Source organism: Mesoplodon mirus (genome assembly GCF_964341445.2).
Source record: "Mesoplodon mirus genome assembly, chromosome: 8".
Classification (NCBI taxonomy): Eukaryota; Metazoa; Chordata; class Mammalia; order Artiodactyla; family Ziphiidae; genus Mesoplodon; species Mesoplodon mirus.
Genome location: NC_138984.1, coordinates 3,466,449 through 3,481,523, shown reverse-complemented (window position 1 = coordinate 3,481,523; position 15,075 = coordinate 3,466,449). Strand labels below are relative to the sequence as shown.

Sequence of the window (15,075 nt, the reverse complement as noted above, 5' to 3'; positions counted from 1 at the left end):
CACACAGGAGCCAGGTCTAGACCGAGTGGGGATGGGGTTTCGGGAAGGAGGGGATCGAACCTGTGACAGATGGTGACACTCATAGGTCAAGGGGGACAGTGCCCGACAACTGACTACTGGGGTTTGCCAGATGGAGGGACCTTGACCAGAGCACGTTCTGTGGAGCAGGGAGAGCAAACAGCAGGTTAGGGTGTGTTCAGAGAAGAATTGTAGACAGCAACACTTTATAAAGGAGCCTGGAGCACTCCTGCAGCGGGGAGCAGGGCATCAAGGGAGAGTTTTTACGAGAAAAGAAAAGGCATTGCGTTTGTATCGTGAATGGAATCACCCAGTACGTCAGAGAACTGATGATGCAGGAGAGAGAAGGCGAGTTACAGGTGACACCCTTGAGTAGGGAAGCGGTGAGGCTGCCCAGGGAAGCAGGGACAGTTCCTCCAAGTAACGGGAGGGCAGCCGAGACATGGACACTGATGCTGGGACAGACCGAGTACGGCTTCTGGAAGTTCTTTTTCGATTTACTTGTATTTTCTCAGTGAAATGGGAATCAGGGTCACCAGCTCAGAGTAAGCGGAGGGAGGAGACGTGTAGAAGAAGCAGGAGAAGGAGAAGGTAGAAAACAGTCATCTTGAAGAGTGGGAGAGCCGATGGACCAGGAGTCGTACTGTTGTAGAAACATAGGCTTGTGTATAAGTAAGCTGCACACACATGAAGACAACATTTCCAAAGTGCCTTCTTGGGAGTACCAGTACCTCCAATGCCCCGTAAAAATAGATGGGGGGGGGATAAATTGGGAGTTTGGGATTGACATAGACACGCTACTATATTTAAAATAGATAACCAACAAGGACCTACTGTAGAGCACAGGGAACTCTGCTCAATATTCTGTAATAACCTAAATGGGAAAAGAATTTTAAAAATAATAGATATATGTACATGTATAACTGAATCGCTTTGCTGCACACCTGAAACAAACACAACACTGTAAATCAACTAGACTCCAGTATAAAGTAAAAACTAAAAAAAAAAAAAAGAAAGAAAAGAAAAAGGACTCCTACAGCCAAACAAGTTTTGGAAACGTTGTGTTCCCTTATTGTACTGGGGATACACCAAACATATCAATTAGGGCAAAACCAAAACCAAAAAACCCTCACTTCTTTTATCCCACTGCCTTCCCAAATTTATTTGATGGCAAGCCCTCTAGAACATTCCAGGGAAGGCTTGCAGGGCAGGCTGCACTCTGCGTGGACATCAGCGAGGGGAAGCGATCCTCTCTGCAGCACCGTGCCGGTCACCCTCCCTCCCTCACCCTCCCGAACAGCACTGTGTCCTGCATCGACTTTTCTCTCACTTGCTTTTACTCTTCCCTCCCCCTTCCCCACGAGCCTTTCCCATTTTCCCCTCCCCAAGCCTTGATGTGGATGGTTCTGTAGAATGTGAACCACACAGGAGCGAGGATGCATGTGCCTGTTCACCACTGTGACCTCCCCACCCGAGTGTCCAGGGAGGGCAGGCCCTCTGTGGGCATTTTTGGAAGGGGGGCTCTCTCTGAGCCCCCTTCCTTCTGAGCAAGTAAGGTTCCCTCCACTTTCCAGTTCATTGTATCAGGCCTAGGAGAGGGGAACAGGAAGGAGGACATAGAATAAGCCGAGGTCATAACAGCCAGATGGACTTCCTGCCAGTTAAGACACTTACTTCTCTGCCCCAAGCAAATTCAAAAGCAATCTTCACACATTGGCTCTGGAAATATTTCAGAGACTGTGATCCAGCTTGATAGGCCACCTGTGGTCGAACTCCCTCCTCGATCACAGGAGGCTGCCAGCTGGACCGACCGACCAGGGAAAGCCTGGACCCGGCATTGAACTGGAACTATCAATTAGATGGCCTCTCTCTTCGGTTAGCTATACAGAGCCTTTATGCAGAATTAGGGGTCTGAGCTGAAAGCCAAGCCTACGCCCATCCTTGAGACTTGAATTTGGCCAAAAACATGAATCTTAGCATCTCCCCAAGCCATTTCTGGCACCGAGCCCACGTGGTTCCTGATTCTTCGCGTGACTCTGTTTTTCACTCCCTACAGCTGAGGAAACAAAACTGAGAATCCTTTGTAACCCACAGTCCAAACAAGGAGCCCCAGATATGTCAAGGAATGAAGAGCCAAAGAATCCGCTCCTTACCCGGGCTCGTTACAGGGACCACAGATGCCCGCAACCTGCTCAGCTCCTCGCGGCTGAGCTGGGTCACTCTCTCGGAGATGACCTGTTGGACGGTGCCCAGCTGCCGGAAGGTGGGAATGGCCACTGCGAAGTCCGGGATGAGGGAGATGGTCTGCATCTCGGTGATGTCAGCATTCCCAATGCCGATGCCGATAGGCACGGCCCCTCCCCTCTTCAGGACCACCGAGGGGCCGCTCACATCATCCCCAGACCTGTCGGCCGCAAGGACGATGAGGAGCTGGGGGACGCCTTCTGCTATGCGGCTTCCGGCGGAGCCAATCAGGATGTTCCTCAGGACAAAGTCCAGGGCGGCCCCGGTGTTGGGGGTTGGCCCGCCCAGCAGCGTCAGCCCGCGGATGGCACTGACGATGCTCTGCTGGTCCATGTAGGAATTCAGGTAGAACTCGGGCCTGGTCCGGTCGCTGTACTGCACCACAGCTACACGCACCCGGTCCACACCCACGTCCAGGCTCTCCACCACTCTCTGGACAAACTCTTTCAACAGCGGGAAGCCGCTCCTGACACCCTCGGAGCCGTCGATCAGAAACACCACATCCTTTTCAACTGAAACTAGAAGGAAGACATCCTCTGTGACTCACACGGGACACAGTAGGGATAATTTCATACCCATTTGTGGTGGACCAAATAACTCCTAAGATATCCAACTCCTAATCCCTGGAATTTATATGGAAGAAAATCTGCAGGTGTGATTAAATTAAAGCTTAGAGGCATGGGGAGATTGTCCCGGATTATCCAGGTAGATCCAGTGTAATCAATCGCAGTGTCCTTATAAAAGGGAGATAAGAGGATTAGAGTTAGAGGGAGAAGAGGTAAGGATGGAAACAAGAGGCCAGAGATAGGAGAAGATCTGCTTTGAAGATCTGCTGGCTTTGAAGATGGAGGAGGGGGCCATGGACCAAGGATGCCGGCAGCCCCTAGACACTGGAAAAGATAAGGAAGTGGGTAAACGGCCAGAACCTCCAGAAGGAAAGCAAGCATGTTGACACCTTGATTTTAGCCCAGTAAAACAGGTTTTGGATTTCTGACCTCTAAAACGTAAGATAGTAAATTCATTTTGCTTTAAGCCACTTACATTATCATAATTTATTAAAGCAGGATTAGGAAACGGATGCACCAATACATACAGATAGCCCTTTTATTTTAGAACTTTTCCACGTTTGAACAGTATTGTTAAGTTTCAACGTTGTGCTCAAGAAGAAGTGCTGGGGGCAGGGAGAGAGACATGGTCGGCGGGGTCTGCACAACCGTTAGCGCTTCATAGATGAGAGGTTTCGACTGATGTACTGCAAGCGACAGCAGATACATGGGGGGAAATGTAACCCAGATGCCCAGGTTACAACCCAAACCCACAGCGAACGTGCGCAACAGCCAATGTAGAGAAGCTCTAGATTCTCTATTGTCAATCAAAGGGGTTATATGTGAAATTAATGACTCTTTTTGCTGCAGTTTTATCACCAAATGCAAAGTGGTTCAGCATGAAGTCATGGTAACAAAGATTAGTACCGAGAAACTTTAATGCAGCGTTTATAATGGGAATGTGCCTGCCTCTCTTCATGCTTTATGGTTTTCATGGATGCAGAGAATGAACTATGACACAGTGATACTCACTTAAAATAAGAAATCAGGGAAATATATGAAGATGAAGACCGTTTTAGCTCTAATGTAACCGTGTTATATGGCTTTTATTACATATATAGTAAAAACAGTGTGTTTTTTTTAAAAAAGGATTATTTTTAACTACTGATATAGCTAAATCTTTATAATGTATCTTATTACAAAATATTCTAATGCCCTTAAAAATAATCACCCTGATTCTCCTGTTTTGCCCTAGAGAGCAGTTAGAGAGTCACCTCGGGGAAAGAAAAGCCATATTCCATTGTTCCTGCAGAAATCACCTATCTTTCTTGGAAACCCAAGGAGCATGGGACAACTGAGCTGCAGGAGCAACCAGAAGTTCTATGTATGCCTTACCTGGTGTTGGCGCCCCATTTTGCACCGATTTCAAGAGGTTTACGATCTGTGGTTGAAGGTCTCCAATCTTGGGAAGGGACTCTGCAGCCAAGATAAAGGCGGGGGACGGTACTATCTGCTCCAGCTCGGCGGGGTCTGCGTTCTTGGCTTGGAGGATGAAGGGCACCACCCCACTCTGTTTCAGGTTGAGAGCTGGCCTGTCCACACGATCGGATGACCTTCCCGCCACCAGCAGCACCAGGAACTGAAGCACTCCATCCTCGACCCGGCTTCCAGTAGACTTCACAAAGATGTACCTCTGTGCGTAGTCCAGGGCATAGCCCAGGTTGAGGGCTTTGCCCGTCTTGATCTTCATTCTCTTCACGAGATTCAGGATCTCGGGCTTGTTCTGGTGCTCATCAAAACGGGACTCCACCCTGACATCATCGCTGTACTGAGCCACCGCAATCCGGGTCCTGTCAGGTTTCACATCCAGCTCATCAATGACCTTGTAGAGGAAGTCGCGGACGGCAGGGAACTGGCCCACGAGATTGGCTGAGCCATCAAAGAGGAACAGGATGTCTCGCTTGTTCTCTACAATGAAAGAGAGTTAGGACAGAGTGAGGGACAAGAACACAACAGGCACCAAACTGACCTGAGCCCAGAACCACCAGCTTTTGGTAATGGGAATTCACAAAATTCATCTGATGATCACTGCACCAGCAAGGGAAGAGAAAACCCACACCAGGTGTCTTTCACATGCCCCCTCTCATCTATGCACAGGATTAGGACAACTAGATGGGTCTGCCCAACCTAACATCATGCTTCCTCAACAAAGCAGGCCAAAGAAAAGCCCAGAGGGTCCTGTTCTTATATCAGGTGGCAACCACTCTAGGAGAACAGACAGTGTTTTCAAATTGTTATAAACAGAACTATTGCAAATATGGTCCTGTTGTTCTTCTGCTTAAAAATTGATCTGTCTCTAGTGACAAACGCTGATATGGGTTATCCACCTGACATGTAGACATGCTCTAATTAGATTCTCTTTTCATTAAATTTGAGCTTATGGGTTAGAACCCCAAATAGTGTCCATAATCGGTCTGTGGGTCAGGATCTCTGTCAGTGATTTCCAATCTGCTGTGATCAGACAACAGAAAACACAGACATGGGGGGGTACAGCATGTCATGTGAACATTATTTTAGGCACACACGGTTCTTAGAACTATTTTGATTATGGTTTTCAGTGGGATCTCTCTTGCTACCCATCTGTGATGTCAGCAACTGGTAGATCTAAGAGTCTGTATCTCATCACCCTAGTAATTTGCAGTCATCATCATCATCCAGACTTCCTTTGGAAACCATTTTGCCATCACATAAAGATACAGCCTTCATTGGGTTTATGACAAATAATGTTCTAGATACAGCAGATTTGTAACATAAAAATATCATATCAGGAAAATCCTTTCCATTTTTCAATGCTCCCAGTGCATACTCATGTATGAAAGGGAATCCATCTCTCTCTCTTTCTCTGTTTTTCTCCCATTTCCATCTGGATTTGCTCACCAGAATATTCAGAGGTATTGGGGCAAAAAAATAAATAAGTAAAGCTTCTGAATCAAGATTGGGATAACCAGGACAGAACGTAAGCTGGATTTTCTAGACTTTCTTTCATGAACACACATCCTTTAGACAGAGCATCTAAGCTTGCTGGTACAGTGTCTCAAGCCCCCCTTCAAATTCCTTCAACCAAAGAGAGCCCATCATCTTTCTATAGCTTATTGCCACGCTCTGGAGTTCAGATCGGGCCATCTGCCTGCCAAAGTGGTGTCGGGGGGACGAGGGAGACCGGAGCAGTCGGAGAGCGTTACCTGGCTGGGCGAGTGGCACTTCCTCCACACCTCCACTAACATAAGTGGTTAGGGGCTGAATCAGCTGCTGAGGCAAAGCAGGCAGGGAGCTGAAATCATCCATGAGATACACCAGGCTTGGGTTAAAAGCAATCTGCTCAAGCTCTGCCTTATTGGCCTGGCTAGTGCCCACACAAAAGGTCAGGATGCCTGCGCGTGCTAGGGCATTGGCAGCTTGCAAATAGGAGTCCTCAGACTGCCCGGCTGTGAGCAAGAGCAGGAGTTGCGGCACACGGTCCCGGATCCTGCTGCCGCCAGCTTCGGTGAAGTGGTTGTCATAGACATAGCTTAGGGCTGCGCCCGTGTTCAGGCCCAAACCCCCCTTGAGCTGCAGCTGCCTCAGGTGAGCTAGCAAATCTGACTTGGTCTGGTAGGTGTTCAGAGAGAACTCCGTCACTGGAGTGTCACTAAATTGCACTAAACCGACACGAAAGTGGTCGCTTCCAACATCAAGGCTGTTAACTACATTTATGACAAAGTCCCGCACGTAAGGGAAATTGGTCTTTCCAACGTTGAACGATCCATCCAAAAGAAAGATGATATCCCTTTTGTTTACGTGAACTGCAGTGGAGCACAGAAAACACAGTGAGACATACACAACCGCAGAGGGCTTCCTCATGTGTGCCCACAGCCCAGGCACACATGCCAACATGTAGAACACAGAGAACATCAGTGAGGCCAAGCACGTCCATCTCGTAAAATATGGCAGAAAGCTGCATATTTTCCTCCAGTGGGGGCTGGTGTTTGTGAGGAGTATTGATAGCCAACATTACGAAACCAAGTTGGCTCACAGAGAGATACAGTGCCAAAAGCTAGAATGTTTACAACCAACAAAAGTGATCAGAATCCTTGAAACAGAACATTCCTTGCCTGGAAATGAATTCTGCAAGGGTGTTGCTCCTTTCTGCATCACTCGGCTTATGACCACGGTCAGAGCCAGGTTTACCTGGGCGAGACTGGGTCCCCCTGGGTTTCCCTGTACACATTTACAGAGAAATTTCCACTTACAGATAGATTAGAAGGGTTAGCCCAAGTTCACCTGAGAACATGAGTTCCCTAAGGCTAAAAAAATCAACAAATTAGGCTGTTCTCATCTTGAAATATTCCTAGGGAGGCCCACCTGTCATTCTCTACTGAGACTCTTCTATGGGAGAGTCACGGCATTGGCAGGCAATAATCCAACCAGTGCCCATGGGGATTCCTCCTGGGTGAGATCACAGGATCATGGAAACACATTAAAATGCAAAGAGACTCTTTGCTATGCTTGGCTGAGGTTGTGCTCATAAAGAATCGAAAGTACAATTCTCAAATCAGAGTGTGTTCCCCAACACATGCCATCAACTTCTTTCCCATCTCTTCCCTGGCGTTTCACTAAAATTGAAGCCTAACAACGACTTATATCCTATGTTCTATCAAATTGAACTTTGGCCCTGAAAGTGTGGATTAGAAGTCTTAAGGAAATAAAAGAGAGAGAGAGAGAGGATTTTAGAAGACCAGAGAGCTTGAGGAGAAAGCATGCATCCATGCACCGTGGGTCATGCACCGAACATCCTTCCAGTGGTGAAGTTTGTGAGGCAGAAAAGCTTGTTTCTGTGATATCCATCTTCTTTAAGGACGGTGAATTGCACTGATTCAATTCGTAAGCTCATTGACCGTTATCCTGTCTTTAAAGATAACTGTTCAGTGATAACCATAATAAATGAGGGGTTTGGAGAACCACTGGGTTTTTATCTGCACATGCATCCCCTCACTATGCTTCCCCATTGAAGGAAATCCCTTAAAGAGAGAGGACAGAGGATGAATGCTCTATACTGCTCAGGTTTGGGCCATTTAGAAGTAAACTGTCTACTTGGGAAAGGAAGAGCCAGGCTTCATCTTGGCGGAGGGGGGAGGGGGCTGGACAGGAGCCACCGGCAGTGACAGAACGCTGGGGCCTCAAGAGGGATCAGAACAGAGGGGTGAGCTCTCGGCCAGAAGCTTCAAAGGCAAGTGGTCTCTGGTCCTATAGCCCAAGTCACACGACTCTTATTTTAAGACATACAGTTGTATCACATGGTGTTTTAAGTCATATATTTCCCAAGACAGGGTAAAAGGAAACCCGAAATAAATCTTGTTTGTTGCTATGGTTTCCATCATTTAAAAGGTGTCTCTCAGCTGAACACAAATAAAACTTGGGTTTGCTTTTTCCCCAGAGACTCCGCCTGGAGACAGCCCTCTCACGTGTCTGACACCCTCCCCACCGCACCTTCAGTGGTTCCAGAGAGGGTCCTGAGAGGCGCCAGCAAGCCAGGCAGCACACCCTGCAAAGGGGCGGTTCGGAACTCGGCAGGAATGAACACCAGGGAGGAATCGAAAGCGATCTCTTCCAGCTCAGCCCGGTTGGCCACCTTGTTCCCGACGGCAAAGGCCATGATGCCGCTTCTCTTCAGCTCCTGGGCAGGCTGGCTGACTTCATCTAAGGACTTACCACCTGTAATCAGCACCAAAAGCTTAGGGACCCCCTCGGCGGCCCGATAGCCGGCCGCCCCCGTGAACAGGTTGTTCCGAGCAAAGTCCAGAGCAGAGCCTGTGTACAAGGCCGAGCCATCCATGGGCTTCATTTTCCTCACGGCGGTCATGACCTCCCTCTTGGTGGGGTAGGTATTGAAATAAAACTCCGGCCTCACGGTGTCTGCATACTGAGCCACTGCCACTTGGATATAATCCTGTCCGATCTCCAGCCTCTGGATGACCTTGGCAACGAAGTCGCGGATTGCATTGAAGCTGACCAGTCCCAGGGCAGAAGAGCCATCGACCAGGAAAACTATGTCCCTCTTGTTGATTTCAATGACTGTAGGTAGCAACGTGACAAGGTGAGTAGAACAGCCTTATGCATCACATTCAGTATGACTCTCTACACAGCTACCACCACCCAAGGGGAGTTCCCTTTGCCCTGGCCAATGTCAAGTCCATGGGAGCCCCTGAGGAATTTGTCCTAACACACACATTAGTTATAGCTGCGTTAGTTATAGCTTCCCTACGGCTGGCAAGTGGGGCTCCCCAAACCCCCACCCTCTCTTAGTACTTTTTACAAAACAGTTGCGCAAAAATCAATGTAGTTTATTCACCACTTATTTACCATATTGTCACTAAAAATGTCAGAAAGCTCTTTTCTACCATAAATCCATAGCTTGGGTTTTAGAGGTGAGAACAAAGCCGTAGCTCAAGTAATTAAAGAAGCGATCAGTGTCTGCTTGGAGAACCCTGTGCTTCACAATCCTGATTTCATGAACACCTATTGCCAAGTGCAAAACTTTAAAAAGCATAAACACCTCTATTCCTTTTGGTGCTCTTGTCCATGCCTTGATTTTTTTTCAGGCAAGGGAAAAAGAACACCAATTATTTGGCATCATAAACTTATAAAAAGGAAATCGATGTCAAAACGAGCAAGTGGACCAGAAGTATTTGCAGTTAAGAGAGAGGCATCGTGCAGGTCCCACGTTACATGTTAAGGTTATGATAAGCCAAAGACAAATCACAAAGCAAAAACACCTTAACAAGATCACTGCCTCCAAGTGACTATGACCTTGTGTCCACCTGCTGTATCGACACCCAGGCAGCACACCTGAGTCTTGGGAACCAAGGCTCATATCGGACCACAGCACCCCATCCAGAAAACGGAGAAGGCTTCCAAGACTCATAAGATTGTAAATGGTGCAAGCAGAGACAGGAGTGTTTGCAATTTACTAAATGATCCTCTGGATATGAGGAGGCCTCCTTACTCCCTGCAGTCAGATGGATGGCACGCAACACTTTAGTTCACCTGATGTTTGATTATATTGACAGCACTGGTCCAAACTCTCCTCTTTAAGAGAAAACATGTTAATGTACCATAGATACAAAGCATTCAGGGACAGGCGCGTGGGGACCACTGCTTTGGCATTGAGTCGTGGTGTAAACAGTGAATTCCAAGTCCTCCAACTCTCCATCGAGGCCTGCAGACACGTGGATTCTCCCTACACGGGGGCGGGGCTGAGAGACCCTGAGAGCCACACCCCCTGCTTCCTCCCTCTCCCTCTCTCCATATACACCTAAAAGCCATATATACAGCTGTGCAGTTAACCACATGTGTGCTTTCTTGACACATACAAGGACAGCGAGCACACCTGGAAACACCCACTCTCACACACGCGCCTTCCATACCGTGGATGTAGGAGTTGAAACGATAAATGCAGAGCTTCCTGAATTCAATAAGATGTATGCAACATACGGATAGATGGAGAGGAAGGCAGATCCCTTTCATCCCCTGGTCTCTGGGCTGACTCACCCCCACCTCGTCTCCTCCCTCCCCCTCCAGTACGAGTCCTCCTCTTCCTGCTGTGAGATGCCAACAGAGCCATCTCCCCTCTTTCACACGGTTCTGCTGGGGCTGGGTGTGAAACCCCCTTACCACGGTGACCCTGAAGGTCCTGTAACCAGTCGACTGCAGCCCTCACCTCCCTATTGACCCACAGGATGCCAAGTCCCCTGCAGCCCTGGCAAGCGTCCTCGCTCTCCCACGCTCCTATTCCCAAGCAGAATCTCCTCCAGCAAACGTCCAGTCCCCATCGTCCCTCCTCGGTGCTGTCTTCCTCAGCATCCTCCTCTTAGGGTGACTCAAGGCGACTCTTAGGTGATTCTTCTCAGTGACTTGGGGGCCCTGACCTCCAATAAAGTAGGTCCTCCTGTCTCCCCAGTTTCACTGAAAAAACTAGAAGCCACTGGAGGACTTCACCCAAGCTGGTGATGCTCGCGCCCTAAACCAGAGGCTTCTGCAGGCTTCCAGGCATCAGTGAGCTCCAGCCCCGCCTCCTCCTGACAGTTCTGGGTGCAGCCAGGCTCCCTCGTGCTGCACGACTGACCGCCACACCTGGTACCTTGTTCCTTCTGCTTCCGTCCTGCAGCTCCTCGCAGCAGCCTTCCCTGGCCACTTGACCTACAGCTCTCTTTCCATGACAGCCCCCTTTAGCGTCCTCATCTGTCACACTCTGGGAGTAGCTTTCTGGTCGTTGGTTTACGTTTTTGTGATCTATCTCCCCATTATACTGCAACGAGCCAGCGGCCACATCAGTCTGGTCCACCAGCACTGGGTCCCCAGTGCTTGGCCTGGTGTCCAGCACATACCTGATAGCTAAGAATATCTGTTGAATATTTACAGATGAAGCACAAAGATTAAAGATGGCTTTGTAAGTGAGGAGTGAAAGTTAGCTAGGGAAAGCTGAAATAAGGGCCTGGACTGCCATAGATAAAAATGAACTTGAAACTTCTCCTGGAACAGAAATAACCTCTCATCCTTTGTCATCAGTTCAAAAAACTGGAGCCCAGAATGTCTGTGTGGGCTGCCCAGGATCACACTGCTGGTTAACATAAGGCCTAGAACCAAAGGCCCGCTCTTCGGACAGCAGCCATGGCGCTTCCTCAGTGTTTACAAAACCTATGGAAGTCATTCTTTTGTTTCCAAAAGCATGCAAGCCCAGAGAAACTTTAATATCGATAGATTGTATTCCAATCAGAGGGAAGTCTGGAAATATCACGAGAATTTTCTGGATGTAATTTTGCGTCAACTCTTAATTTGCCCCACCCAGCAATATGCCTAAAACCATTAATAATAAAATCCCTGATGGATGGGTGAGATCACCAGTGATGTAACCTGGTCCACCTGGATCTGCCAGATTTTTACCTGCCACAGCATCAAGCACCACTGGGTTCTTACTTAAATTTTTAAATACACTTCCCACCTCCCATGTCTGTGAAATGTATTTTTTTACGTGACTTGATTAGCTTTATATGTTTTTTAAAAATGACTCCAGTCGGGCTCTTTTGCCAAAGGCCTCCCATCTGAGTGTATAATCTTTCCATCAACAGAGCTACTCTACAACTCAGTAATCACAGGAATAAAGGTTTTCCTAAACATTCCCCCAAGTGAGTGCTTTGTTATTTCTTACCTCCAGAAATGCCACTCCTGCTACGCACCACAATACTGACTTTGGGAAGACAGTTCTCATGTGTCACCACACTCTAACGGGCTGACTTTTAGAGCTCATTGCCATTATCCTGGAGTAACTGTCTCAGAACCGTAATGATCCCCTGAGATCCACTTTTCAGATGACTGCATTATAAGTAGATCATACAACGATGTTTAATAACCAATGAAACTGGTTTGTTGAATTAGCCTTAAAAGCACACTTTCTTGACAATTCATGCTGTAAAAAGAACTTTCCACTCAATCACAGATCTCTGGTTTCTTTGGAACACTGCAACCATCACAGACACCACATCCAGGAACTAGCTCATCTTGGAAGGACTCGGCTGTGGGTACTTACAGGTTCTCCCGAGGCCAATCATTCTGCAAGGTGCCCACCTGACTTCTACAAAAACACACACAGACAGCCCACTACCACACAGATGGTGAGAAAAGCATACGTACCTTGGGTGACAATGGTTGGCGGTTGCAAGACAATGTGCCTTTGGGCCACGCCAACAATGTACGGCAGTAATTGCTCCTGGACGTCCCCAAAGCTACGGAATTCCGGGACAGTAAACACCAAGTTGTCATTGGTAGCTATGTGCTGAAGCTCTGCCTTGGAGGCGGCCTGGGCTCCGAGGCCAAACGAGAAAATGCTAGCCTGCTTCAGTGCTATGACTGCGTCTCGGATTTCATCACTAGAAGGCCCAGCACTTATGAGGACCAGCACCTGTGGAACCCCTTCCTCCACTCGGCTGCCCCCTGCCCGGGTGAAGTGATTCTCCACCACAAAATCAAGGGCAAGGCCGACATTGGCCAACTCCCCACCGATGAACCCCAGGGCTTTCACTGCGTCCAGAACCTGAGCCTTGGTGGAATAGCTGTTTAAGGAGAACAGGGTTCTGGGCTCATCGCTATACTGGACCACCCCCACTTGGATCTGCTGAGTTCCAACTGAGAGTCTCTCAAGGAGATTTACAAGGAAGTCGCGAATGACTGCGAAATTGACACTTCCGGTGTTGTTTGATCCATCAATTAGGAAAATAATGTCAGCAGAGTCTTGTGCTTTAAAAGAGAGAAATGCAAAAAATGTGAAAGCATTAGAACAAGTGACCACATGCATCGTTCAGTGTTCTGACATGTTTCTTGGGAAACCAATAAGAAACACGAAATACGGACAAACAAAACACATGTTGATTAAGGAATGTGAAATTCTCTTTTAGTTCTGCATTCTGAATGCATAAGAGGCAACTTCTTAACAGAAATGATGGTGTTAAGTAGGGCATTTAATATCAAATTTTCTTCTGTGCCATCTTTATCGTCAAATTTCAAAACATATTCAATTTCTGGGTATATTCTGAAATTTTCTACTAAATTTGGAGGGAACTGTAGTTGCATGGAATTATGCATTACCATACCTACAGGAGAAAGTGAAGGAGTATATTAACAAAGGTCCAAAGATGATTTCTAATTTGAGGACATTTCTCTTATAATCCTCAAGTCATTATAAGAATTTTCTTTGTCCAAATCCACAGCACAAAACAGAATCCCAGATTTAGGGTCTGGTGATTCATCATCCCAGTATGTTAAACACTTGATTCCTTGAGCAACTGTTGTTCCTTCTTTTTTACTTTAAAAACCTGGCTGTGTATCTACCACTTTGGGAGTATGAAAAGAAGAACTCAAACAACATTTACAGTTTTGATTCAAAAATACTCTGATATATTTTGGTTTGATTTTCGTCTCTTAAATGACGTTTAGTTGCGTGAAACTCAAATGCAAGTCTGGGATTCAGCTAAATGTTTTCTTCATTTATTTTTGCCATTGCCTCTATATTCAATCACAAAATGCAGAACAATGTTAAGCAGAGTGATATGAAATCAGTCATGACATAATTATCCAACCTTATTTTTATGACATCCTAGATCGAGTGTCTGGCAGGACCATGGGCATCTAGTAAACCCTGAATCAGAATTAGCTCTGGAGCTACACAAATGGACATAAAAAGGCTGACCAAGATCTCTTTTCTCCCCACAATGGCAAACATGACACTTCCATTCTGTTACTGAGAATGGGGGTTTCACAGAAGCACTGAGCAAGGAATAGCAATCAATAAACTATGAACCTGGGTGGAATATTTCAAAGGCTCATCTGCTAGAATGTTTAAATCTGGCTGATTTAAATGATATGAAAAGTAAAATTATTCTAGCAAATATATTTTAATAACTTAAGTATGTGTTAGGAATAGGAAGAGATTTTATGTGAGCATATATGGTATTTATATTCTGGATTTTAGGAAGCTATGTTTGGAGTATAATTGTAATATTATATGTACAATCATTCATTCTGATATTTTTAATGACAGTGAACATTTTATACATAAAATTAATTTTTCCTGGTACCAACAAAATTGCTTTTACTTCCACAATGGAAACAGGATACAAATCTTGTCTCATGAAATTAAGGAATTTTGCTATAGTGAAATGATGTTCTTACCCAAGCTCTCCCCTTGGGGAATCTGAGCCAAGGATGGCTGCAATTGGGATTACTGAAATCAGAACTGCTCTCTTTCTCCCCTTACATACATGAAACCCCTAACAGCAATTTTGCAGAGGAATTCCTTTCATAGGGAAAGATACTAATGTGAAAATATCTTGTAAGGTTTTATAAGATATTAACTTAGCGTTTGCTAAGAATTGCAAAGCATTTGCTACTCTTTAGCCAAACCGTAAAGTTCCTGAAGGATCTTATGGGATGGTGCGGTGCCAGCAGTGTGAATTATGTTGCAAGCCATAGAAATGGCCCACATGGTGCCAGGAGCTCCAGGTTCAGCAAACCATACCACAAAATTCCTCAACACTTCCCAGGCCTAAATCAATGACCCGAGGGACAAAGGAAGATTTGCCCCTTACTCAGCAAACTGAGACCTTTAAAGGAAGGACTAACTCTGAACCTAAGATCAATAAAAGAAGAACGATCTCTAAATCACAGATGACTCACTCCT

At 46.6% G+C, this 15,075-nt stretch overlaps 1 protein-coding gene across 1 annotated transcript in view; it reads right to left on the bottom strand.

The window, feature by feature from the left end:
* Positions 1 to 15,075, bottom strand: part of COL6A3 (collagen type VI alpha 3 chain) — an 81,281-nt gene that overhangs the window by 48,112 nt on the left and 18,094 nt on the right. The window contains exons 3-7 of the mRNA XM_082631322.1: positions 12,534 to 13,136; positions 8,334 to 8,918; positions 6,050 to 6,649; positions 4,203 to 4,775; positions 2,172 to 2,780 (exon numbers count right to left, since the gene is read on the bottom strand). Of these exons, the coding sequence (XP_082487448.1) occupies positions 2,172 to 2,780; positions 4,203 to 4,775; positions 6,050 to 6,649; positions 8,334 to 8,918; positions 12,534 to 13,136 (2,970 nt within the window). The remainder of the gene's footprint in view (positions 1 to 2,171; positions 2,781 to 4,202; positions 4,776 to 6,049; positions 6,650 to 8,333; positions 8,919 to 12,533; positions 13,137 to 15,075) is intronic.